The sequence below is a fragment of the Panthera tigris genome, chromosome B3 (assembly GCF_018350195.1).
Source record: "Panthera tigris isolate Pti1 chromosome B3, P.tigris_Pti1_mat1.1, whole genome shotgun sequence".
NCBI classification, from domain to species: domain Eukaryota; kingdom Metazoa; phylum Chordata; class Mammalia; order Carnivora; family Felidae; genus Panthera; species Panthera tigris.
The window spans coordinates 80,742,750-80,770,144 of NC_056665.1; the positions used below are offsets into that span (position 1 = coordinate 80,742,750).

Consider the following 27,395-nt stretch of genomic DNA (forward strand, 5'->3'; position numbering starts at 1 on the left):
GATTTTCTAGTAATAGCAACAAAGAATGATGGAGAAGGATGACATTAAAAGTGATAAGTTAATAAGCATACAATGGACATCTTTCTAAAGAATAAAATACACTGGACAAATATTCTCTCATTTTCCACTTTTCTCTTCTAGTGCTTACTCTGTTGGCTTTCTTTCATCTTTGAAAATAACAGAGTAAATCTGTCATTATTATACTTGTTTTAACATACAGAATAAGCAAGAACAAAAAGTTCAGAATTTATTTAAGTACAATCCAAGTCAGGTAGGAAGCTGATTAATAATATAAACCTAATAAACAACAGTGTTAATAGGTTAACTTACAGTCTACATAGAAAAATAATAGTTGCTCTTGGGAAGTAAGTTAAAGGAAATGCCATACTTTTACAGTGGTCCTATTATCATGCTCACAACTGGGTCAGATATTAGTGTCTGACTCCACCTACAGGCTATCCAGTAGTCTCTTTAACAACCAGGAAGGAGAACTCAGGCAATGGGAATATTCTGTAACAGACGTAACTACATGAACCAAGTAGATTCTCTCTTGGGGAAAGGGAATAGAAGATACAGATGTATATAAAGAACAGGGTGCACCAAAGCAGAAAAATACAAAGAGGGAACGCCACACGGAGCTAGTGGCTACTATACTGGCCATTAGAACATAGCTTCTTCTCATCATGATCGCTTAAGTTCAACTGAAGAGCTGCTATAATGAGTGGTTAACTGGTGGCAGCAGAAATCAGCACAGAAGAAGCAGGGACAGAAAGTGACGTCAGAGGCATGACTGCTCCTGGCTCAGTACAGTCACTGACAGTATTCCAGTTCTGAGACCTAGTTGGACAGAAGTTTAGTTTTCTTTTTACTTCTCTGTGTTCATTTTCTGTTTGCTGTGGTAACCTGAACATGTTTGATTCCTGTTCCTTGAAATCTACAGAAGCCTAACAAAAAACAAGAAATCACCTGATCACTGCCAATTTTAGATCTGGGCCAAGGAACATCTAGAAGAGCCTGTAATGCATGTAAGCAAGCAGTAATGCTTTCCATGGTTGCATCCGAGCGTAAGGAACACAGAAATTCCACACTGATTCCTGTAGAAAACCGAAAAAGAGAAGGAGGCTTCTTTGAGATCCTTAGTTTATGAAGTTAAGGAACTCATTTTATATTTTGATAAGATATATAAATAAGCTTAGCAGAAAGGTAATATAAACAAACCACAATGAATTTAAGAGTAAGCAATTAAGGGGTGCCTATGTAGCTCAGTCAGTTAAGCATCCGACTCTTATTCTCAAGGTCATGAGTTCAAACCCCCGGGTGGGCTCCACACTTGGCGTGAGCCGACTTTAAAAAAACAAAACAAGACAAAACAAAACAAAAAAAGACTAAACAATTAAGTGATAAAGCAAGTCTTCTTTGTTAGTTGTTTTTATCCACAGGTACATGTAGAATAATCTCAATTAGGCTTGTGTACTACTGCATAGTTGCTATGAAATAGTTCAAAGATGCAAAATTATAAAAAAATTATACTAGAGAACTTAACATGTAGTTTGTTGTTTTTTTTTTTAAATAGGTCCACATACCAATGTGGGTCCTGAATTCATGACCCCAAGATCAAGAGTTGCATGCTCTACCAACTGAGCCAGCCAGGCACCCCAACATGCAGTTGTATAACCTTAACCTTACTAAAAGTGAGTGATTATCATGGATCACTGTATCTTTACATCTACCATTTCATTTCATTCTCATCATAGCTGACGAAGTAGGTACTATTTTTCTTTGTTAAGATTTTTAAGTAATCTCCACACCTAACATGGGCCTTGGACTCACAACCAGGATATCAAGAGTCTCATGCTCTACTGCCAGCTGGGCACCCCAGGTACTAACACTCTTTTTGATAGAGAGATGAACACACAGAGCTTAAGTTATTTAATTGGCTCAAGGTCAGTTACAATGTGGTACATGAAGAATTTGAACTGAGGTAGTCAAACTGCATAGCTTATGCTCATAGTAACTGCCCTTCTTCATTCTGAAGTTTGTTTTTAAAAAGCTCTTATCTCAAGGCAAACGGAAATAAAGTTTAATATACCCAAGGATATAGGAAATCTGATCATGTCTGGCCTGAGAAGGAATAATAATAGAAGTTTTCTGAACCATAAAGTTTATTTAATCATTTATATTTGTAACCCTTATATTTTATTTAATCAATAATTTCTTTATAGGTAATGAGCTAATGTGTTGTTTTCTAAGAACTAGGTAAAATACGAAACATTTCTTTCATTTATTCTAGAGACTCACTGTATCTCAGAAAGATTATTTCACTTTAAAAATGAAGTTCCTCAGGGTGCCTGGATGACTCAGTTGGTTAAGCGTCCCACTCTGGATTTCAGCTCAGGCCGTGATCTCATAGTTCGTGGGTTCAAGCCATGAGTTGGGCTCTGTGCTGTGAGTACAGAATGTGCCTGGGATTCTCTCTCTCCCTCCCTCTCTCTCTCTTTTTGCTCCCCCCACCTCCTCACATAGGGGCTCTCTTTCTCTCAAAATAAATAAATAAACTTTACAAAAGTGAAGTTCCAGGAAAGCCAAAGAATGGATTAAACTTCATAATCTAAAAAAATCTCATTTATCTTTGACCTTAAATATTTGCTTGCACTTTTGTACCTTTGAGTATACTTGAACCTTGAAATCCTTAAGAATGCAGATAGGAGCCCACAGTGGGGACAGGTAGACTGCCTCAGTATATTGATATTTTTAATATATACAGAGAAATTTAAAAATTTTATAATTAAAAAAAATGTTTATTTTTGAGAAAGAAAGAGAGAGAGAGAGTGAGTGAGCGAGCATGAGTGGGGTAGGGGCAGGGAGATAGGGAGACACAGAATCTGAAGCAGATTCCAGGTTCTGAGTTGTCAGCACAGAGCCTGATGTGGGGCTTGAACTCATGAACTGTGACATCATGACTGGAGCTTACAAAGTTGGATGCTTAACTGACTGAGCCACCCCGGCGCCCCCCAAAAATGTATAGATCTACATGGATCTTTTAAAAATTATGTACAAAGGACTAGGATTGTCTTATAATTTCTATCATTCATTCAACATGATGCTGAAGCCAGCCTGTAAATGGGATTCTAGACTTAATGACATCTGCAATTTTGTAAAATGTATATAAGTTCACTCATTTATATCAAGGTTATCACTAACACCTAACAAAGATGAGGTAATCACCACCAAGAGTTGATAGACAGTGAGGCACAATTCAAGAAAAACTTTGTAGGGTTAGAAGATTGTTAGTTCTTTTACTGACCTAAAATAAGATGGAATCTATCAGTGCAGACATCCTCAGGTGACTTTACTGTAGCCCCCGATGATGAACCTTGACACATAGAAGTAGGTGTTACAGGTCTTGAAAGATGAGATACTCCTTCATCTGGGTCAGCAACCACAAAGCCTGTGCTGGTAAGCCACAATGCTGTAGCATGCAGGATAAGTGCCCAGGAATTGTAATAATGCAATTTTGCATTTTCACTAGTCTCTGCTGTGTAGAAAGCACCACCTACAAAAAAGCGGAAGCAGTTTAAGGAGGAATAAAAGAGATTAGCTCCTACTACATCTTTTGTCTTCTTTGTTGTAAGATAACAAATCATTCCTATCATCCCAAGTTTCTTTAAGGAACTTATATGTGGTGTGTATTTGAAACAAACATTGCTGCCCATTTACTTACTTACAAGATTAATATAAACATTTTGCCTTTCTTAAATCATTACTTATAAAAAAGAAAAAGAAAAAAAAACCTAGAACTTAGTTATACCACTAATTTTTATCCCTCTTCTATAACCATTCTCTTCAGGTCAGTGTGAAATCACTCCCACAATAGATGTTTGTATTCATAAATAATATGTGCTATTATTTTGTGTTTAACTTTACTTAAAAGACCCCATATTGTATGTAACCTTTTTTTAATTTTTGAGACAGAGAGAGAGAGAGAGAGACAGAGCACAAGCAGGGGAGGGGCAGAGAGAGAGGGAGACATAAAATCTGAAACAGGCTCCAGGCTCTGAGCTGTCAGCACAGAGCCCGACTCAGGGCTTGAACTCACAAACTGTGAGATCATGACCTGAGCTGAAGTCAGACAGAGCCACCCAGGTGCCCCATATGTAACCTTTTTGAACTTGCTTTTTTTCACCTAACTTTATGTTTTTGAGATTTACTTATGTTGATTCATGCCTGTCATTCACTAGTGGCTGACAACTATGCCAATAAATCAGTTTATTTACATTTTGATGCTACTGAAAAGTACAAAAACCACTCCTATCTCTTTGTGTATAATTCCAGGTAAAATTCTAATAGGAGTTGGCAGGCTGATTTAGAATTTATCAAAGAGTAAAAACAAAACAAAACAAAAAACCAAAACACAAACAAACCCCCACACACAACATTTTGGAATAACATGAAGAATAAAAGTGGCTACCAAATATCCAATCCATAAAATGCAGTATTAATCACGGACTACAAAATTAGATGTTATCCCCATTCCATACACACAAAATAAATCTAGCTGCACTAAAGCCCAAAATGTAAAAAGCAAAACTGTAATGCTTCTAGTCTTTATGATCTTAAATAAAAAAAATCTATCAGGTGTTACACAAAACCATAAACCATAAATGACTGATTACATTAGTTTTAGAAAAATAAAGAAAGAATAAGCTATAGACTTGGGAAGCATGCATTCATAAAGGAATGATACCAAAGTTATATAAGAGATTAACAAGTCAGTAAAATCATGACAAATACCAAGTAGAAAATGGACAAGGCCTATGACTAGGTGATTGATGGAAGAAGAAACTTAGCCCATAAAACTATAAAAAAAGGTTTTCAATCAATGAAAAAACAAAATAAAACAATGAAAAACTATTTCATACCCACCTAATGGCAGAAATGATCAAGTATGACAACACATAATGATAGAAGATGTAGTGAAACAGAAACATGCTGTTGGTGGGCATATGAATTGTTTTAACTGCTAGGGCCCCTGAGTGGCTCAGTTGGTTATGCATCTGCCTCTTCGTTTTGGCAAGGATCATTATCTCATGGTTTTTTGAGTTCAAGCCCCTCAATGGCATCTGTGCTGGCAACATGGAGCCTGCTTAGGATTCTACACCGCAACCCCCCCGCCCCCCACCCCTTCCTCACTTGCATGGTCTCTGTCTCTCTCAAAATAAATAAATAAACTTAAAAAAAATTGTTATAACTGCTTTGGAGAGCAATATGGCAGTATCTTGTGAGGTAAGATGTGCATGCCTTATTATCTAGAAGGTCAACTTCAGGGTATCTAGCCTCAAGCAACACTCACATGCTTAGTCTATAAATGGAAATTATTCTACAGAAAATGTTTCAGATAAATATTACTTGCTAAGGGATAAATTCTGAAAAGTTACTGTCACTCTAGGAATTATGTACATCTATTACAAACCCCTTACCTTCAACCGGAAGTTGGGAAGCAAATTCTGAAGGCAAAGTTAAGAGAGCAAAATCCTGAAGCGCAGCAAGCCAGAGCCTACTCAGCGTGCCCAGGTCTGTGTGAACCAAGTCAAGCAGTCCATCTGATGAATATGACCCATTTCTGACACTCTCTTCTGAACAGGTGGTAGTCTTCAAAGGTTGTCTGTGGCTTTTATGTCTTTCTACAGCAATTATGTAGACCTGTTAAAGGGTTAATTTGTAATTAGGAAGCTCTTATACCCATTAAAAAGGTGCTAAAATATTTTTATCTTGCTGAGGAGACCAACCTTACTTTTAAGCATGCTGTACTTCAAATGCACTCTGATACCAAGGTATACACATGTAGCCACACACACAAACTGGGACAGAAAGATCTAAAAATATTCTCTTTAATGGGATGCAACTAGGGATAGCAAATGCTTGACAACTATGCCACCATTCTGCACTTTGACATCCCTGAAAGCTCCAACTAAATGATCACAACACTCTTTCTCACTGAGTCTAGTTATAGCCCTATAATCTACCTCAATAAATGGCTTCAGATGGCCATTTCTGAGTGGCAATAAGCTGAAATACTGAAAATATTCTTTCAAAGTTACTTCTAAATCACCATAAAAAGTTTACATAAATAGAATGAAGATGGACTGTTCATAGGACTGTAAAATGTGAAAGTAGGGGAGCCCCAGTGGCTCAGTCAGTTAATCATCTGGCTCTTGGTTTCGGCTCAAGTCATGATCTCAGTTTGTGAGTTAGAGCCCACTTCGGGCTCTGTGCTAACAGTGTGGAGCCTGCTTAGAATTCTCTCTCTCCCTCTCCCTGCTCCTCCCCCACTCTTGTGCGTGCTCGCTCACTCTCTCTCAAAATAAATAAAGATAAAAAAAAAAAAAGAGAGGCCTATATATGTTTTAGACATTATTCCAGAAGTAACATGCAAAGAAGATACTTTATTTTCATTTCATGGTAAAAGAGCTAAGTCTGAAATCTGTTTTTTTTTATGGTCTTGAGTTTATGAATGTTTTTCAGGGTCTGCTGGTAATGGAATAAATTTGATTTTGATATCTAAGAATTTCCTAAAGATAGATTTGTAACAGACAAAGCATGTTAAGTTACACATGAGCCTGCATTTACATTTTGAAAGCACAATTGCAGTGTTACTACATTGGAAGCTACCATAACAATAGTTTCTAGATGACCTCAGGGCACATACAAGTGAGAAATGTTTACAGATTCTCAGACCAAAAAAAAAAAAACCAAAAAAACAAGAATGTGAAAGTATTCAACACAGGATATAACATGTTCTACCCCTTTATCTACAATTCTGACATCTAAAAAGCCCTGAAAAATACTTAATTTGGTGGCAAAATTGACTGAATTTATTTGAGACGATTTAGTCTCCATTCAACATAGTGTGAATATTCAAACATTTTACTACAACTATATCAATGTGCTTGATTATAGATTCTATGGTATTGCTTCAATTTTTTGGAGGGATACATGGAATATGTACTGTATTACTTTTCAAAAATTCCCCAAATTCTGAATTCCAAATGTATCTGGCTCCAAGGATTTTAGATAGGAGATTATGGACCTTGGTTGTACAGAATCTGTTCGTCAGTCATTATTTTTACTGAGGAGAGAATGGGAGATAAGGGGCTTAAGCAAGAGCCCAGAGATTAAAATTATTATAAAGAACACTACATAAGTAGAGAATTATTTATAAAAATAGGTTAGAGAGAAGAGAAAATTTCTGTTTGCTCTACTAACAGCAAATGTTTAAAAGCATACAGAGTTTACTGTTAAAGATCATTAGTTCTAGGCAGAACTACTTCCTAAATAAGGTTTGTCAAACCCAAATAATGACAAAAATACATGGACTCCAATCTTCAGGTTTTAATTTGCTCTAATGGAGGAAATGTTTTTTTACATATTGGTTAATTCTCTCAGTTGCAATCTGAGACTATATACCTTCATTAAGATGATATATGAACTGAGGCTGGCCAAGCTTGGGAACTGCTGAAACCCCAATGATGTGTATACATGAGCGCATTATATTATTCCATCTACTTTCATATGTGCTCATTTTCGTAGTAAACCTAAAAATTATTTATCTTTCTTCCTGATTAGAACAGTAAATAAAGTTAAACATTTTCCTATAAGATTTCACTAATTTTGGAAAAGAAAATGACTGTTATTTAATAATTAAAAGCTATTCTGTGAAAGAGCTCTAAAAAAACAGTGAAGTATGTACAGAATTGATATAACATACAAGCAAACCCACACTTCCAAAATTCAGATGTCAATAAAAGTTGATTTCCACTGGTTATTATAAAGTCCTTGCAGCTCATGGCTGCCCCTGCCTAAAGTAGCAGATAACAGGCAATAAAAGATATTTTAGAATGCTTGGCTAAAAAGTCAATTAATATATAAAAAAATCTCATGTTGAACATCTTTTCTTAACCTTAAAAATGGACTTATTGTGTTTTAAACAGTCAATTTCAATTTATAGCCTATGGTGTTTATTAACAACTTCTAAAATTCCAGTTATAAATGGAGAAGCACACTAACCTCTGCCCAGGCTTTCAGCACAGCTAAGATCTCCATGGTAGAAGCACTTTCATTATATAAGTGACTCAGAGCTTCTTTTCCAGCCTGTATTTTTGTTAATGATGAAACAAGCAACTGATGAACTCTTCGGAGATCATTAAGGTCACTCACAACTCCACTTGCTATCCAGGCACTGCAAACCTGGTTTTTAAGAAAATTAAGTTACATTTAAAAATTAAAAATACCTCCCTTGTAAGTTCAGCAGAGCTCACCTATATCTCAGGAATCTAGACAATGAAATCATCTTGCTATCAGGAAACCCAAAGGATGTGGCTGATAATGCCAGTCAAAAGCCAGCATTGTAAAAGGGAATGAAGTCTAAGGTTGAAGCAAGGAAACCAGTGCTGGTTAGTATATAAATCAGAGAGTTTCAGGTGTTATTAATATGGAGAAATGCAGACACGAAAGGTACCACTTTAATAAATGTTTGGATTAACATTTGAATTAAATCTTCAATCTTGATTGGAGCGCCTGGGTGGCTCAGTTGGTTGAACGTCCAACTTCAGCCTGGGTCATGATCTCGTGATTCATGGTTTGAGCCCCACATCTGCACTCTCTATGCAGAGCCTGCTTGGGATCCTCTGTTCCTCTCTCTCTTCCTCTGCCCCTCCCCTGCTCACTCTGTCTCTCTCTCTCTCTCTCTCTCTCTCTCTCAAAAATAAATAAAACATTAAAAAAAAATTCAATCTTGATTATTTCTTCTTACTCTTTTAAAAGCAGAGATTGTGTGGTTAATTAAGATAACTGCTGAAAGATAAAGAACTTAACATTTAAAACCCCAATGAAAATTTTGGTTATTTTGAAAATGAGATACTAAAAATGTTTTAAAACAAAACATCATTAATAATTCTCCAATGCAAACAATTTGCTCAATTATCAGAGGTTTTCCTGGATCACAGTATTTTTCTTTTTCTAGAAAAAACTAATTTTTCCCCTTCCATCTATTTATTTACTTCCTGTCTCATTTAACAAAAGATTTTAATGACTTACAGCAAGAATACAATGAAGTGATAATAGAGACCTCATACAACATTTAATACAGTTCTCTGAATATTCAAGGTACTCAAATACAAGTGAATACAAGTGAATAAAAGAAAGTTGAAAGAATGGACTAAAGTTAGTTTATTCCATTATGTTTAGAAATAATTCAAGTCAGTTCTGCTTTAGGGCTGGATATTGAAAGTCTGACAATCACTCCCAGAAAAGCAACTTTAAAACTGTAGATTATAATGGCTCTTAGATACATGAAAAAATGTTCGATCTCACTTGAAATACAAATCTAAAGTATTCTAAGATACCCTGTGCTAAGAGAGGTTTTTACTTTTTAAGTTCTGTCTTTTTAACCATTTACCTGACATGCTTTGGCAGTGACATCAGGTGGTGTCTCTGAGGCGAAGGCTGGCCTAAGTGCCGCTCCTACCTGGCAACAAATGATAGGAAATACCAAGCATCAATAAGTAAGATAGCGCAAACTCTTCATCTCTTTAATATTTTTAAATTGTTTACAATAGGTATTCTGGACACCTGTTTCTTTCTGCCTGTCCACTATATCTGTTTTTAGATAAAAGCACCTCAATTTTCCTTCGAGTAACCTTCTCTTATCTCCTGTTGTTGCTATGGAGATGAGAGCACTGGTGACTCCAGGGATCCAACCAGGGGTAATGAAAGCTCTCCTTGAAGACGTTTGCTGGGAATACTGGGACAGAAGCATGGTCTCTTTTTAAGAATGGGTGCGTGGAGCACCTGGACGGTCAGTTAAGCGTCTGACTCTTGGTTTCAGCTCAGGTCGTGGAGCCCTGAGTCAGGCTATGTGCTGGCAGTGTAGGGCCTACTTGGGATTCTGTCTCCTTCTCTCTCTGCCCCTCCCCCATCTGCACTCTGACTCTCTCAAAATAAATAAATTTAAGAAAAAAAAAAAAGACTGGGTGCTAAGAGAGAGCCATTTTGATACAACTTGGAGAGAGCAAACTTGAGAATAAAGCTGGTGTACAAGACAACAGAGCCAACTGCGATTCTTGAAAATAATTTTCCTCTTCAGTTTAAGTGAGCTGTAATTATATTTCTATCATTGCAATTTTTTAAAACAAGCTCTATGCCCAACATGGGGCTCGAACTCATGACCCTGAGATTGAGAGTCCCATGCTCTACCCATTGAGCCAGCCAGGTGCCACTCATTTGCAATTTTAAGAGGGCTAAGAATATAACAGAGCTCCCCTTACAGTGAATTGTAATATTTCATTCTAATATGACAGTTCTATATAACTCGAGTCCCTTCCTTTTGCTTTCTCCTGGAACATACATGGGCATTTCCTGCTAGGAAGATGTGATGGAGACAGCTAGTCTACTGGTAAACTGTTCCTGGCTCCCTAAATGCTAACCCACAAAAGCTGTCTCTGAATCATGAGAGGTAGGGAAGGATAAATGTTGCTGGAGGATTACATGTAATGTGTGTGACAGAACACTCATCTATTCCAGGAGTGACAAGCATGTAGCCTAAATGGAATATTTAGTAATGATTCAGCATATCTTAGGAATATTCAGGTATTTTGTAAAGAATTTAATTAGCAGAGTACTTTATTCCCCCACATTACCTAGCAGGTTTTGACTATTAACCTTTACTGTTATAAAAGACCTGTTTATGTACCACTTTGCTTTTACTTCGGAGATTTCTTCTTCAAACATACACATTTTCTATATGCTGATTATATATTGGTGACATATTAGCAGAGACATATACTCATTATGTAAAAAAAAAGTAGTAATTACTTTCACAGACTTTTTATCCAAGGTGTTAAAAAATAAAATTCTCTAACAGAAAGTGCTTACATTGGCTTGATACTGTTCCAGGATCACATGACCTGGAAACTCTGGTTCTGGAATAGCTGCAAATCGCCGAATAACAACTAACAGTGTTTCAAGGCCAGAAAGACGGAGCTGGTCACTATGATCTGTGGCAGCCATAAAGGCCATGCGAATTAAGTCGGCAAGATGTAGCACCAAAAAGTCATCTACAAGATTAAAAAAGTCTTATCAAGAAAAAGCATATGCTGGAACTAAGATTTATGTTAAGTAATCATTTCTTCTCCCTTTGATTGCACAGACTTTTCTAGACTTTCTTTTAAATACCTCTGATTTGATTTACTGTTTTGTTTTACTGTTTGTTAAACATAGACTTTAAAGATGGAGTTACTAGGCTCCTGCAAACAATCACAGCAATAAACTCCCAAAGCAAACAATTACACAGCTATTCAAAAACCAAAGGCAAAATTAGCATCCTTTAAAAGAGTATTAGTAGTACTATCAATAAAAACTTTGTTCGGACTTTTCAATAAAAGCATTTTAGAAGATATTTAGGAAACTTTGGGTGTTGACGAATTAGGCAGCTAATTTTTCTCTTTGTGCCAAGTTGAAGCTAAAAGACTTAACATTTCTTTTGAAAAACAGTTTTATGTGGTTCTTTATTTGGACTAGATTATCTTATTTTTCTATGTCTTGGCACACATACAAATAACGGGAATATTAAAAAATATTTGTAGCTATAAAATTATAAATGAGAATTCCTTTCATTCCTACAATACATTCTTCAGTATAATAATTCTACAGGACACAGGACAATCCTTTAATAATATTCCAACAATAAAATGTTCAGGGGTACAACTAAATTCTACCTAAAATATATCTGGGACTAATTTTAAGAATGTTATGGGTCACAATAAAGAAACCAACTCATCTTAGCAAGTGCCAATTACAATTTTAATTGGGAACAAAGGAATTACTAAAAACATCTCTGATATACTAATTTTATACCTATTGGTCTAGCATGGTGCTTATCACTCAATAAATGCTTGCTTGAAAAATCATTAAAACACAGATACCTAATTCGTACTCCCACACTGACAATAGCAACATTTTGCTATATAATTCTTTTGTCTGGTAAAAAATATATCCATGGCTTTTAGATATGTGCACTGTGTCTTTGAAAATAATGTGCTTAAGTGAATTTTGAAAATTAGACACCAAACCATAATACACACACAGATCCCTTTAGGTACAGACAATAAAACTGAACAAAAAAAGGGGGAAATGATCTTGCAAGCAGGTTTACTTTACAATGTGATACGCTCAAACGTTTTCTGGGTAATATTTATGAAACCAAAATAATCTATAAGCAAAATTACTATAGGTTATAATTCAGAAAATAAATTTTTGGAGCTAGCTAATAGTGCACAAACTACTTTCCAAGAACATGATTATAAACTTAACTCATGCACATGCCCATTAAACATAAGTAAATGACTATTTAAGAAGCTTAATCATTAAAAATGTGTTAAAACATTAGAACTATGCTTAACTTTTAGTTTATATAAATATTATAGTCAGTTTCATAACTGATTTGGAACAATACAAACTACTTTCTTTCTAGTTTTACTTCTTAAATTAATATTAAAAACATAGGCAGACAACATTTCTATGTATATGCTTTGGTCTCTTCATTATTATGTCACTTACTTCTTGAATCCCTTTTTTTCATTTCTTGTGCTAAAGCAATGTCAAAATGTGCGCTGTGTGCATTCTCACACTGGTTAATTATCCTACAGACACATTCGGCAGCAAAGACTCTAGTGGCCCATCGGGGATTGGTAAAGGGATAGGATTTGTCATCATTTCTGGTGGTCAGAACTGAGGCATCATCCCCTTTATCTCCTTCCTCTTCTTGCATTGTATCCACACAAGTTACAGTTGTAAAATCTTTTATCAAGGGAGAATACATGTAATTACAATCAAATGGAAGACATATTTATGACTTCAAATTGAGACTAGAATTGTTGCTTATAAACCTTCAACAGTGTAATATAATCATATCTAGTAACTACAGGCAGCAGTGGTATCCAAAGAAATGCTTTAAGAACTGTTCCAGGTCAAAATGACAAAGTTGTTCCAATTATATTGAAAGTTAACAAACTAAACGTGATACTATAGACATGATACTAAATACTAGGATAATCATCAGTCCCCTGTATGTAGACAGTTATGCTTAAGGAGGCTCAAAATTCTCTCATATCCAGAGTATGAGGGATTGCACTAGGGAGACTGTTTTAACACTAGGGCTTTGAACAGATTTAAGAAGGTTCCTGAACCTACTAAACACATCTGAAAATATTTTTCTTAAGATAGGCTCATTTCTGTCATTTATAGTCTCATATTTTCCCAATGGCCTGAGCAGTGAGGAATGAATTATTTCTTCCTTATATTAACTGTTAACTTATTAACTCTGTTTAACTCAACTTCAAATTGAACTAGGCTATAAAAGAGACCAACCTTTTTTCCCTTAAAATATCTTCTTTAAACTTTTTTTTACTTTTTGGGGCGCTTGGGTGGCTCACTTGGTTAAGTGTCCGACTTCAGCTCAGGTCATGATGTCATGGTTCGTGGGTTCAAACCCCGTGTCGGGCTCACAGCTCGGAGCCTAGAGACTACTTTAAATTCCGTGTCTCCTTCTCTCGCTTTCTGCCCCTCCCCCACTTGTGCCTGTCTCTCAAAAATAAATGTTAAAAAAAATTTTTTTTAAATAAATTGTTTTTATTTTTTGAGAAAGAGTGCACATGCAAGCAGGAAAGGGACAGTGGGAGACAGAGGGAGAGAATCTTAAGCAGGCTCCACAGCCAGCATAGAGCCTGACAAGGGGCTTGATCTCCTGACTGTGAGATCATGACCTGAGCCGAAATCAAGGGTCAGATGCTTAACCGACTAAGCCACCCAGGGCCCCTTAAATTATCTTGTATGTCAACATTTCTTGAGTGTGTTATGAAAGCAAAGATGTCACAAAATTATAGCAAAGTCCTGTCTTAAGACTAAGGTAATAAGTCAACAGACTGAAATGTGTGTTTTCATTTTTTGTTTAAAAAAAATTTTTTTTAATGTTTATTTTTGAGACAGAGACAGCACACAAGTGAGGGAGGGGCAGAGAGAGAGGGAGACACAGAATCTGAAGCAGGCTCCATGCTCCTAACCATCAGCACCTAACCTAATATGGCGCATGAACCCATGAACTGTGAGATCATGATCTGAGCCGAAGTCAGATGCCCAATCTACGGAACCACCCAGGCGCCCTATGTGTTTTCTTAATAAGAAAGGATAAAGCCAAACTACAAAGGATAAAGAACAAATGGTAAAAGAAAACCGAGCACAAAGCTCTGGGAGATACCAGAAATAGGTGAGATACCAGAAAAGTGTAATCAACCTGTTTATCTACGCACATACAGATTTTCTTCCAAAGGAGAAGTTCTTGTAAGTTCTCAAGTGGTGGGATAGAAGAGAGCCTCAACAAAGGAAAACATATAAAGCATAGTAACTGAAAGAACAGATATAAATCAATGGAAGAGAAGAGGAGCAATAAGAATCAAGGGAGACAGTGGAGAATGTAAAACAAAGTTTAAAAAATGATGCCTTTCTTCAACATAATTCAGATAATACATTAAATTATAAAGCTTGAGTAACTGAGTTTAAGAGCTACTGAAATATAGTAGGAAGCTGAATTTTACTATTATTTTTTTAAAGTTTTTATTTAAATTCTAGTTTAACATATAGTGTAACATTGGTTTCAGGAGGAGAATTCAGGGATTCATCACTTACACACGACACTTAGTACTCCTCACAAGTGCATTCCTTACTACCCATCACCCACCTAGCCCATCTCCCCCACACCTCCCTCCATTAATCCTCAGTTTGTTCTCCATAGTTAAGAGTCTCATGGTTTATTTCCCTCTTTTTGTTCCTTAAATTCCACATATGACTGAAATCATAAGGTACTGGTCTTTCTCTGACTGACTTATTTCACTTAGTTTAACAGTCTAGTTCCATCCATGTCACCGCAAATGGCAAGATTTCATTCTTTTTTTTTTTTTTTTTGAGACAGAGCATGAGTGGGGGAGGGGCAGAAACAGAGGGAGAGAAGGAGAATCCCAAGCAGGTTTCGCATTGTCAGCACAGAGCCCGACATGGGGCTCAAACTCACATGAGACTATGACCTGAGCCAAAATCAAAAGTTAGACACTTAACTGACTGAGCCACCCATGTGCCCCAAGATTTCATTCTTTTTGATGGCTGAGTAATATTCCACTGTGTACATACACCACATCTTTTTTATCCATTCATGGATATTTGGGCTCTTTCCATAATTTGGCTATTGTTGATAGTGCTGCTATAAACATTGGGGTGCATGTGCCCCTTTGAATCAGTATTTTTCTATCTTTTGGATAAATACCTATTAGTGCAATTGCTGGATGGTAGGACAGCTCTATTTTTAATTTTCTGAGGAATCTCCATACTGTTTTCCAGAGTGACTGTATCAGTTTGCATTCCCACCAACAGTGTAAGAGGGTTCCCCCTTTCTCTGCATCTTTGCCAACATCGGTTGTTTCCTGTGGTGTTAATTTTAGCCCTTCTGACAGGTGTGAGGTGGTATTTCAACATAGTTTTGATTTGTATTTCCCTGAGGATGAGTGACGTTGAGCATCTTTTCATGTGTCTGTAAGCCCTCTGTATGTCTTCTTGGAAAAATGTCTATTCATGTTTTCTGCCCTTTTTTTTCACTGGATTATTTGTTTTTTGGGTCGTGAGTTTTAAAAACTCTTATAGATTTTGGATACTAATCCTTTATCAGATATGTCATTTGCGAATATCTCTCATTCCATAGGTTGCCTTTTAGTTTTGTTGATTGTTCCCTTGGCTGTGCAGAAGTTTTTGTCTTGATGAAGTCCCAATAGTTCATTTTGCTTTTGTTTAGGAAGGTTTTTGAGAGCAGAGCATAAGTAGAAGCAGAAAGAGAGGGAGACAAAGAATCCAAAGCAGGCTCCAGGTTCTGAGCTGTGAGCACAGAGCCCAATGTGGGGCTTGAACCCACGAACTGTGAGATCATGACCTCAGCCTAAGTCAGATGCTTAACCGAGTGAGCCACCCAGGTGCCCCATGGAAAGCTGGATTTTAAAGTCATGCAGGGTAAAGTCTGAATCTACCTGTGTATGTCTTTGGACATATTCCCTAACCTTTCCAAACCTTGTTTTCTCTTGTGCAAAATGGAATATTAACTTCCTACTCACTGGATGGTTAAAGGATTAAATCAGATAAAGTATGTACAGTACCTGGAAGAGAACTGATTTGTCTCTTTTCTTCCTTTCATTTATTTTCTCTCTTACTCCAAAGATACAAATTTGAAAGACTCTAATACACATTATCATTAACCATTATCTTATACTCACAAATACATTAGGTAAATAACAGTATTTTTTAACCCTGTTTGAAATCAACATTATTAAGTATAGAGAAACTTGCTTGCTCAGAATGTTGTAACTTTTGATGATTTTTCTATTAAGTTGATTTGATGCAATCCCTCAACTATTATATGCATGAAAACAAACGATGGGGCTACTGTAAGTCAGGTCATCCATTTTATAGTACAAATAACCCTACTTTTTAGTTTGTTTTAGACAGGGAAGTCATAAACGACAATCAGAAGAATACTAAAACCCACAGGCCTAAGTGTTAGACTTAAACACTAGAATTTTCTTTTTTTTTTCAATATATGAAATTTATTGTCAAATTGGTTTCCATACAACACCCAGTGCTCATCCCAAAAGGTGTCCTCCTCAATACCCATCACCCACCATCCCCTCCCTCCCACCCCCCCATCAACCCTCAGTTTGTTAAACACTAGAATTTTCACTTGAAAAATGCAACAAGCAATTACAATCCAAATACTCAGACAAAATTGTCAGTGGCAAACAATTTTATAGAACATTTTCACTTTCAATTTTATTTCAACTGGTAACCACCAATACTCACCAGCAGATGCAGCAAGTACATCTTTACAAAGCTTTAACCAGAAGGAGAGCTTATCCACTGCCATAGATGTAAGCATATGATTTAAAGTCTCTTTGATATCATTGCATAACTTCTGATCTGTCTCTTTGTCTAGTAAGGTCAATAATGCCCCTTCAAGGCCCACTTCTCTGATGTTAGCATCTGACAAGAAGAAAATCGATGATCTAAGTAATACAGAAAACAAAACTGCCATATGAGAAGTACACACATTCTGGAGTTATTAAAATACTACATGCAAATATTCTCACTGCAAAGTAATAAAGCACCTCAAAGGAGAAACATAAGCCTCGTCTAGCATCCATTTCCTCTAATTCTGGAAATGCCAAAAGAATAAATTTTCTCTTGAAGATTTAACTTATCTAGCATGTATTTATGTATGTATGTATGTATGTATGTATTTATTTATTTATTTATTCATTTATTTATTTTACAGTTGAGAGAGGGAGAGAAGAATCCCAAGCAGGATCTGTGCTGACTGACATGGGGCTCAATTCCATGAACTGTGAGATCATGACCTGAACTGAAATCAAGAGTCAGACGCTTGACCAACTGAGCCACCCAGGCAACCTGAACTTATCTAGAATTTATGAAAGCATTTAGATTCTAAAGATAATGCTACTATTATACTATTTTGTAAGAGAAATTATCTTTTAAAGACTAGAGGGAGACATCAGAGGAATAAAAGGTATAGCATAGGGAATATAAGTCAGTGGTACTATAATAGTGTGGTATGGTGACAGATGGTAGCTACACTTGTGAACATAGCATAATGTTTACTGAAACTTGTGGAAACACAATGCTGTACATTTGAAACAAATTAACACTGTGTGTCAACTATACTTCAGCAGGAATCAGTAGGAATGTTTCAGATTAGGAGTCTAAAGACACAGAACAAACAATGTAATATGTGAATCATGGCTGGATCCTAAATTTGGGTGGTGGTAAGGGAGGGTAGTAAGGAGTCATAAAGAACATTTTTTGGATAACTGGGGAAATTTGTGTGAGAACTGCATATTCTATGATGGCTACTTTATCAATGTTAATTTTATTAAGTACAGAAATGATGTGTGGTCATGAAGGAAAATGTATGTATTAGGAGTGAGCTGTCATGATGTCTGCAGTCTGCTTTCAGACGGTCTGGCAAAAGATATGCATCTGTGTAAGTATGGAAAGAGAGAAAGTTATATAAAATGAATGCCATAAAGATGCTAAGTAGGTGAATATATGTGTTCACTGCACATTTCTTTGAACTTTTTCCATTTGAAAAATCACAAAACTTAAAAAAAAATTTTTTTTTAACGTTTATTTATTTTTGAGACAGAGAGAGACAGAGCAGGAACGAAGGAGGGTCAGAGAGAGGGAGACACAGAATCTGAAACAGACACCAGGCTCTGAGCTGTCAGTGCAGATCCCGACGCGGGGCTCAAACTCGCGGACCGCGAAATCATGACCCGAGCTGAAGTCGACCGCTTAACCGACTGAGCCACCCAGGCGCCCCCAAAATCACAAAATTTTAAAAAGGAAATATATAATGAGTTCTTTACTGTATTTTACTCCTATAGCTAATTCAAGAATTCTGGGAACATATACAAGCATATTTATGCAATAAAAGCCTAAAGCAAAAGATGCAGATAATTTCAGTGGTAAATATAAACTGAAGGTCACTTAGGCAGAATATCTCACATGGTTAGAAGATTAAAATTTCTCTGGTTAAGGTAAGTAACCAATTGTTTTCAAATGAGGTCTGCCACCTGTTTGGGTGGCTACCATACTAGTTCAGCAATGCTGATGAACTCAAGTCAAACAGTTAAAGTCTTAGTCTAATAACAAACTAAGGAGCACAGCATGACAGTAAAACACACTGATCTGAGAGCTTTAGATATTGGAAAGCTTTGTGAAGCCTGAGACTTTCTCAAAGTGTGACAGCACTCTGGAAACTATATGCATAAAAGAGTAAGATATTACCATTACTATTTTTGGAGGTTGTATGAATTTATATGTATATTTGGGTTACTCACATAATTTTAAAATAAAGACATACAGACTTAAATCTAACCAACTAAGAAATCCTTTAATTCAGTTCTAAAATAAAGAAGGGGCTAAAAACCCTTCCACCTAAAGAAGACTTATCTATGATAAATTTTATTAAATGAGATTTTGGAGGAAGAAAGGCACATATGGTAAATTATTTAAGGGCTAAATCCAACTTCAATGGATTGTTGTGAAAAAACTTGCTCTAAAATTTGAGTGGCTCTCAAATTTCAATATGCATTAACAGGGATTGCAAAAACATAGAAAACAGATTGCTGGGCTTTACTCCCAGATTTCTGGTTAAGCAGATTTTGGATGGGGCCCGATAATTTGCATTTCTAACAAGTTCTTGGTGAGGTGGATATTGCTAGTTTGGGGACCTAAGTTTGAAAACAATTTTTCTAAACCAGTAACATCACTGGTTGGGAATGGCAGTAATTGTTAGTAACTGTCTCTTGTAGCAGGTTTAAGACATTATATATTAACTTTTAAATTTCATTTTAAAAATTCATGTTTAAATGAAGACTTAAAATTAAAACAATCATTTGAGATACGACTGGGTGACTCTGTTGGTTGAGCATTCAGCTACGGCTCAGGTCATGATCTCATGGTTCATGACCTTGAACCCAGTGTCGCACTTGCTGGTCAGTGCAGAGCCTGGTTCAGATCCTCTGTCCACTCCCCCCCCACCCCTGACTTCTCTCTGTGCACCATCCACCCCCTGCTTGTGCTCTCTCTCTCAAAAATAAATAAACACTAAAAAAAACTATCTGGGGTGCCTGGGGGGCTCAGTCAGTTGAGTGTCTGACCCTTGAGCACCTGACTCTTGATTTCGGCTCAGGTTGTTATCTTCCAGTTTGTGAAAATGAGCCTCATGTCGGGCTCTGTGTTGGTGTGGGGCCTGCTTCTCATTCTCTCTTTCCCTCTCTCTCTGCCCCTTCCCCACTCAGGAGCCCTCCCTCTCAAAATAAATAAAAGAACTTAAAAATTTTATTAAAAAAATCATTTGAGCTGGAGATAACGTTGACAAAAAGAATTACCTAGAGTCAATTCTTCTCTGCTATCCTTAGCAAGCATAACAGCATGTTCTGAAACTTCAGCTGCTTCTCTCTGTACAAGCTGACGTAAACAAGCCAGTACTGCTCTTCTCAGTAACAAATAGGGACTACAAAGATTCACCTGAAAAATACCAATTGGGAAATGAAAGAGCTGAAATTCTTGGTGGCATTCATAATAAGTCTAATAGACATACACTGGATCCCTCCTGATTCTGTCCAGCTCATCACTAGGCTAGATTCAATTTGTTAAATACACAGAAACTTCTACAAACTATTCTAGTACATATTTTTTATTACAATTTAGAAATAAATAGCTTAAGGAGTAGTACATGTACTTGATTATGAAATATTCATAAACACATCCAAGCAGAAGCCTCTGGACAGTGTTAGAAGACACAAAATTTACATGAATAAAACAGTTTCGAGATAAAAGAAATCCAACTGAGAAAGACTTTATTTGTAGCTTATACAACTGTGCTCATGCAAAAATATTATAATGTTTTACCATCCTCTAAGTAGAAATTTATATAGATCCATATAAGCAATATAACATACTGGTTAAAAGGGAGGCTCTGGAGTCAAACTGCCTCACTTTGAGTCCTAGATCCACCATTTACTAGCTGTGTGACCTTGGGCAAATTATTTAACCTCTCTGTGCCTTAGTTTCCTTATTTGTAAAATGGAAATAACACTACCCCCATCTTATAGGGCTGTTGCAAAGTTAATTCAGAGAAACATGCAAAAGGGCTTAGCATAGTTTCTGGCACACAGTAAGTGCTCAATAAATGTTAGTTATTAACTATTATTAACAGTCTATCACTAGTATTTTATTCAGATGCCAGAGTAAGTAAACACATTTTCAAATAAAGACAGAAAAGAGTTTTACTCAGAAAACATATTCACCAAAAACACTCTAGAGACACACATTACAGACAACAGGTTTTATATGTATGTATATCTACTTGTATATAATGGATATACATGTATGTACATAGATGTTACATATCAGAGATAAAGAATATTTCTGCTAGAATGACAGACTCCTTCCACATATTTTTCTTAGAAGTGTTTGAACAATGTAAATCTCAATAGATTGTGTCTACTGAAGGTAAATGGTATGACTGCGATATACCTTAAATGAACAATTAAAAAAGCCAAAAGTTTCTGGATACAAATTTCTTCTAAGTGATTCATAAGTAGAATAAAGTCACGTTTTTGCAATTTATTTTTTTCTAACAATGAAAGCAAAGACCAGTAAAAGTGTGGCTTATGTCAATGAATATGTGTCTTATACTATTGATTTTCCAAGCAAATTTGAGAAAGAAGGGCATACTTTGTATAGTGATCTTTATTTAGATATGGTGTATGTGAGAAAAAACAGAACTGAAGTAGGTGAGTTTGTTGAAAAGAGCAGAGGATAAATTCTGAGAAAAAGAGTAGGTGGTGACAGCTGGTTTTTAACACATAAAAAAAAAAATGCAAAGGGAGTGAAACTAAATTTTATCAGAAGCCAAAGACAGAACAGCTTTGTGAATATATCATCAGTGAAACATATGGATGGGAACTGCTTTATAAATATATTTTATTATACCCTCAAGACATATCATGAACTGAAAAGTCGAAAGAGGAATGCCATTCACAAAGTCTAAAGTTAATGTCATTCCAATCATGTTAAAGAACCACTGTTAGAAACTAGTATATAGGATAACAAGGGAGTTAAAATGTAAAAAGATTAAGTTTATTCATGCCCAAGATTATGGCTGTATTTTACAACAAAAACAAAAAAGCATTCTACAAGGCAATTTTAAAGAAAAGTTAATGAATCTACTAGTTATCTCACTGGAGTTTTACACACATATAATACAAGGCAGGCGCAGCATTTATTCAGGCTGGTCAAACAATCTTTTAGAGACAGCATGCTTATAAAAGTACTCTTTACTTGTTTGGTAGAAAAAAAATTGAAGGCAGTCACACAAAGCAAAACGGAACATTTAATATCTCCACGTCATTCTCCAGCATTTATATTGGGAAGAGGAACAGAGTGAATTAAGGCAAACAAACCAAGCAGGCAAAATACAGAAATTAGGTCAAACTGTAATTATAATTCCTTTATGAAATGAATATATTAAATCAAAATGATGCGAAATTAAGTGCAAGGAGTGAGTGCACTGGCTGGAGAAGGTTAGGGAGGATTTGTTTACACTGGTATTAAATAATCACCATGTAACATGCTACACATACTGGACTTTGCATTAATGGTTAGCTTAAACAAAGAGATGCAGGGGAAAACAAGAACATCTACAACCAAAATAACGACACAAAGAAACAGCACTGCAAACCTCAAAAAAAAGTTAGGAATTGAGGGTGAGGGACCTACCAACACAGAATTATCCAACAAGATCTCCTGCACAAAAACAAACGACAGACTGGTCATGACAAAACCAAAAGATAAATACTAGGATGATTTTGACAACAGTCAGCTAAGCATTAAAATATAAATGTTGATAGAGCTATCATTCAAACTGGCTTAGCTTCGACTTTAAAACTATGCCATGAATATTTCATTTTCCAACTTAAAATAGGAGTTGAACTAAGATCTTGGAAACCGTCAACTCAAGATGTAAAGATATAAAATATACAATAACTTAAAAATGTACATTTATGTAATTAGATTTTCCTTTGGAAACTCTCATTAAGCCTCAGTAACAAAGCCAGATCAAATAGAATGAGTGTTAAAAGAGTGATCTAGATTGCATTCAAATGAACAGGTGTCCAGCAAGGGACAAAGTTAATGGTTTACTTCATCACAAGTTAATTATAAATTTTTTACTCTTGGAAGCCAACTTAGAATACTCAAAATTGCTAGTGTAGCTAAGACCAAGTTCAGAATGGAAGTTAAACAGCATGCAGTTAGAAGAAAACCCTTTCTGTAAGATTCTTTCCTAATGATGAAATATATTCTGAATCTTCAGGGAGTTTCAATTAAAATGAAAACACTTCATGCTAAATAATTAAATTCTTTGTAGAAAAGAAAATCTGATTATAAAGTTGCTAAACAGGAAAGCAAAAGCAATTTTCTTACTATAGGAAATACTCTAAAATATAATAAATTCAATCTAATAAATTTAGAATAAAAGCTTACTAAAAAATTAAGACATGAAATTAACAAACTATAGTGATAGCAATTTTTGAATGACTTTTGAATAAGAAAAAATCATTTTACTGCTTAAATATTATGAGTAACATAAATAATATTTGTTAATTGTTAATTTTGATTTCGCAACTGCTCTTAATATTCCAAGAGAAACATCCAATAGTAATCTCTATTCTTTATATGTAAACTTTCTCAGTCTGGGAAAAAAAAAAAAGTAACAAATTTAATCAGTTCTAATTCACTAAGAATTAGTAGTAAGTTTTGCTTTTTATTTCTCAATAAATATAATGGAGAGTGAAAGTCTGACCAACTTACAAAGGAGTGGCTATTTTTCAATAATTGGTTTTGGGGATGGTTCTTTGAATTAGAGAATAATATTCCTAGGGAAAAGTCATTGAGTAGTAAAGGTAAAAAAAAAAAAACCCTTTTCCAGTAAGTGCTATTTTCTCTAATATGTGTTTAACCTAGAGAGGAACCAAGTTTCTATCAGAAAAGTCAGTCACATCCTCTTTTTAAGAGTCTTACATAACTTTGACCATAAAAATCACTATTAACATTAACATAATGTCTGTTTAAGTTATATGTTAGAAAATAAAAACTACTACATATTGAGTGGTTATTAAGTGCCTAGGACATGTGCCTTAATGGGTGGTATCTCATGCAATCTTTGTTTTATAGACAAGATAGCTGAGGCTGGAAGAGGTTATGGGACTTCTCTAAGGCCACAAAGCTAGGAGGTGGTAGAGATGAGGTTAAGAGCTAATCAAAACTACAAAGTCAGTAAGAAATAAAGAAATGGGAACTTAACAAGGAGTTCAGAAACTGGATTCTAGGGGTGCCTGGGTGGCTCAGTCGGCTGAGCGTCCGGCTTGGGCTCAGGTCATGATCTTGCAGTCCGTGAGCTCGAGCCCCTCATTGGGCTCTGTGTTGACAGCTTGGAGCCTGAAGCCTGCTTCAGATTCCGTGTCTCCCTCTCTCTCTGTCCCTTCCCTGCTCATACTCTGTCTCTCTCTAAATTAAAAAACATAAAAAAATTAAAAAAAAAAAAAAAAAAAAAAGAAACCTGGATTATAGACTTAGAGCTACCACTACTTCTAGATATGTTACCTTGGACAAATTATTTGACTTTTTTGGTGCTTGGTTTTGTTTTTTTTTTTTTTTTTTTGGGGGGTGGGGGGGAGATTAGTTTTAATGATATTTGAAGTTCTTTCAAGGTCTGAAATGCTGTATATCCTGCCTTCAGCTTGTGAATGAAAGGTCTGTCTAAAGTAATAATTCTCAACTGTCATGTTACTAATGGGAATGTGTTGTAAACATTCTAGGGGCAGAAATAGTTTAAAAGCAATGGTGTCAAGTTTTAACTCCAAATGTAACCCAATTTTTGAGGCAAATTTAGATAGAAAGTGGTGATACTCAAGGTAAATCTTAAAACCACTGATGATTATGAACCATTTACCAGAACTTTTAGCATTTAGCTTGCATTATTTATTAAACATATTATTAGAACCCAGATATTGATGCATATGCCACTAGAATATTAAGGAAAAATGTTATTTTCCCATCTGAGGTGGAGAGAACTTTATATATAATTATTTGAAATAATGTCACATACATTTTTTCCATGTCCTATAGCATTTATACAGTACCCAGGACATTTGAGCATCCAATACATGTTTACTGATTAATGAATAAACATTCCAAATGGTAAGTTCAAAATTAATAGAACAAAACTGAATCAATATATGAGAGGTTTGAGATGCGATTACATGAAATTTGGCCCTACCCGCTAAAAAAACCAGAAACGAGAGGAAACAGCTATTGTACACAGACTAGAGAATTATTAAAAATAAACCTAAGTTTCCAATGAAAAAAAACTAAGGACTCACTTAAAATTTTATACTCACACAGAGGCAGCTGACCAAGCTAGACAGGTTGACATGTCTTGGAGCAAACATATGAAGCTGCTGAAGGCAAGAGATGGCCTGAGCTTGAACAAGGCAGTCTGGGTTATCCTGCATCACCGCACAACCCAAAAGACAGGAAGTCCTTAAGGTGGAAATGGAAGTACTATTACCTAAAATGAAAGCACAAATCTTTGAATAATTCGTCTATGAAATCATTCCTCTTTAAACTCATATTATTGAGTTTATTAATTTTAACCAATTTTAAACTTAAGGATCTGTGAAGTAAATTTCTTCTACAAAAGAAAGCCAGGTGACAGATTTTTGGGTTATGTTAGTTACTCCTAGTCTGAAAAACTTGTCAATACAAATCACTAGGCAAATAAGAACCTCAGCCTATCTGAAGGCTACACCAAAATTTCATGAAAAGTGGAATTAGAATGGCTAATGAACTTAGCCCTGCTTATATTAGTTGAGTTTCTTTCAAATATTAAAATCATTCATGGACTTTACATTTGAAAAGATCAGATTATCTGAGTTTTGGGACTCAGTCATTTATTTCTTAGAAGAGAGAAGCTCTTTACACTATTCCACTTGAATTTTTCACTTCAATTGTTAAGAAAAGCATATTAAAAATATATCTAACCTTTCTAAATACGACACTCCTTATCTTTTCAAGGTAAAAGAAATCAGACTAGATGGCATTTCACAAAATATACTGATCACCTACTATGTGCCAATCATAAAGGCTTTTCAACTTTTCCCTCATTTAATAGAAAAGGAAACCAAAGACCAAAGACAAAGATTTTCCAAAGGTCATCCAATTAACTGGTGGTGGAGTGGGGCATCTCTCTGGCACAGTTGGTTAAACATCCGACTCCTGATTTGGGCCCAGGTCATGATCTCATGGTTTATGAGACTGAGCCCTGTGTTGAGTTTTGCACTGACAGCACGGAGCCTGCTTGGGGTTTTCTCGTTCTCTTTCGCAAAAATAAATAAATAAACTTAAAAAAAAAAAAAAAAAGTAGTGGTGGAGTTTACATTAAGTTTCCTACTTTCTCTGTTATTTTCTATTATGTCAACATGCAGGAGTCAAAATCTTCTTCCTGAGATGACTCTCAATATTCTGCTCATGTATTTGCATAGAACACTGTGCTAAACTTCACTTCACTGACAAGTATTTGAGTCAGTAATAAGTGAATTCATTTTCACATGTGTATTTTTAATTTAAAACATCACAAAATGAGCTATGCATACCCTGTAGTTCTGGACCCAAAGTAGTAATAAGGGCATTCAAACAGCGACCAAGACTTTGTTGAACTTCAGCATGAGTAGGAGGCACATTTAACAATAACATTATAATAAGAGAAAGGGTGGGTTCCACATGCATATGGTACAGTGGGCCAGCAGAATCAATAATCAGTGATAGCGAATGTAGTGCCCAGGTCTGTGAAGACAGAGAAAAACAATTTAAAATGCTACAGCAGCATTAAGAAACATGAAACACAATGAATTGTTCTTTGTTGAAGGAAGTGATAAATTAACGACACATTATAGTACTTGTGTGCTATTATAACTAACCTGGAAAGAGAAACAGAGAACATACAAAGTTTAAGAAAAAATTTCTCTCAAATATCCAGTAAAAAACCCTGACAATCATCTAATTTCAAATGCTAAACTTAAATCTATCTCAGTACTAAGAATTCCAAGATTGGGGTGCCTGGGTGGCTCAGTCAGTTGAGCGTCCAACTTTGGCTCAGGTCATGATCTCACAGCTCGTGAGTTCGAGCCCCGCGTCGGGCTCTGTGCTGACAACTCAGAGCCTGGGCCTGCTTTGGATTCTGTGTCTCCCTCTCTCTCTGCCCCTAAACAACTCCCATTCTGTCTCCATCTCTCTCAAAAATAAATAAACATTAAAAAAAAAAAATTAAAAATAAAAAAGAATTCCAAGACAATGTTTGGTTCTTTAACTAATAGCTTGAACTAAATCTAGTTTACCGTAAACTGTTTGTTGTTCAATCTATGTGGAGAAAATTCAAGTTTTTAAAAGACTCAACAATATTTACAATTACATGCAGTAATATGGACAAATCTCTTGAACGTAATGTTGAAGAAAGCCAGACATAAAAGAGTATGTACCATATGATTCCAATGATATAAAGTATAAAAGCAGGCAAAACTAACATATGATGCTGCAAATCAGGATAGTGGTTATCCTTGGTAGGACAGGTAGTAACTAGAAGAGAACATGAGGAGAGTGTTTGGGGT

The 27,395-nt window shown here is 35.7% G+C and overlaps 1 protein-coding gene and 1 non-coding gene across 5 annotated transcripts in view; both read right to left on the bottom strand.

The window, feature by feature from the left end:
* HEATR5A (HEAT repeat containing 5A) overlaps positions 1–27,395 on the bottom strand; it is a 126,369-nt gene that overhangs the window by 27,367 nt on the left and 71,607 nt on the right. For 2 of the 4 annotated variants that reach the window (XM_042989512.1, XM_042989511.1), the window contains exons 20-31: positions 26,385–26,574; positions 25,131–25,300; positions 22,450–22,476; positions 20,055–20,193; positions 16,945–17,124; positions 12,613–12,852; positions 10,930–11,111; positions 9,455–9,523; positions 8,065–8,244; positions 5,478–5,700; positions 3,305–3,553; positions 967–1,094 (exon numbers count right to left, since the gene is read on the bottom strand). In XM_042989512.1, the coding sequence (XP_042845446.1) occupies positions 967–1,094; positions 3,305–3,553; positions 5,478–5,700; positions 8,065–8,244; positions 9,455–9,523; positions 10,930–11,111; positions 12,613–12,852; positions 16,945–17,124; positions 20,055–20,193; positions 22,450–22,476; positions 25,131–25,300; positions 26,385–26,574 (1,977 nt within the window). The remainder of the gene's footprint in view (positions 1–966; positions 1,095–3,304; positions 3,554–5,477; positions 5,701–8,064; positions 8,245–9,454; positions 9,524–10,929; positions 11,112–12,612; positions 12,853–16,944; positions 17,125–20,054; positions 20,194–22,449; positions 22,477–25,130; positions 25,301–26,384; positions 26,575–27,395) is intronic. The other 2 variants (XM_042989514.1, XM_042989513.1) reach the window with 1 other exon arrangement.
* Positions 10,197–10,269, bottom strand: TRNAE-CUC. Its single transcript has one exon. It is a non-coding gene; the product is annotated as a tRNA-Glu (tRNA).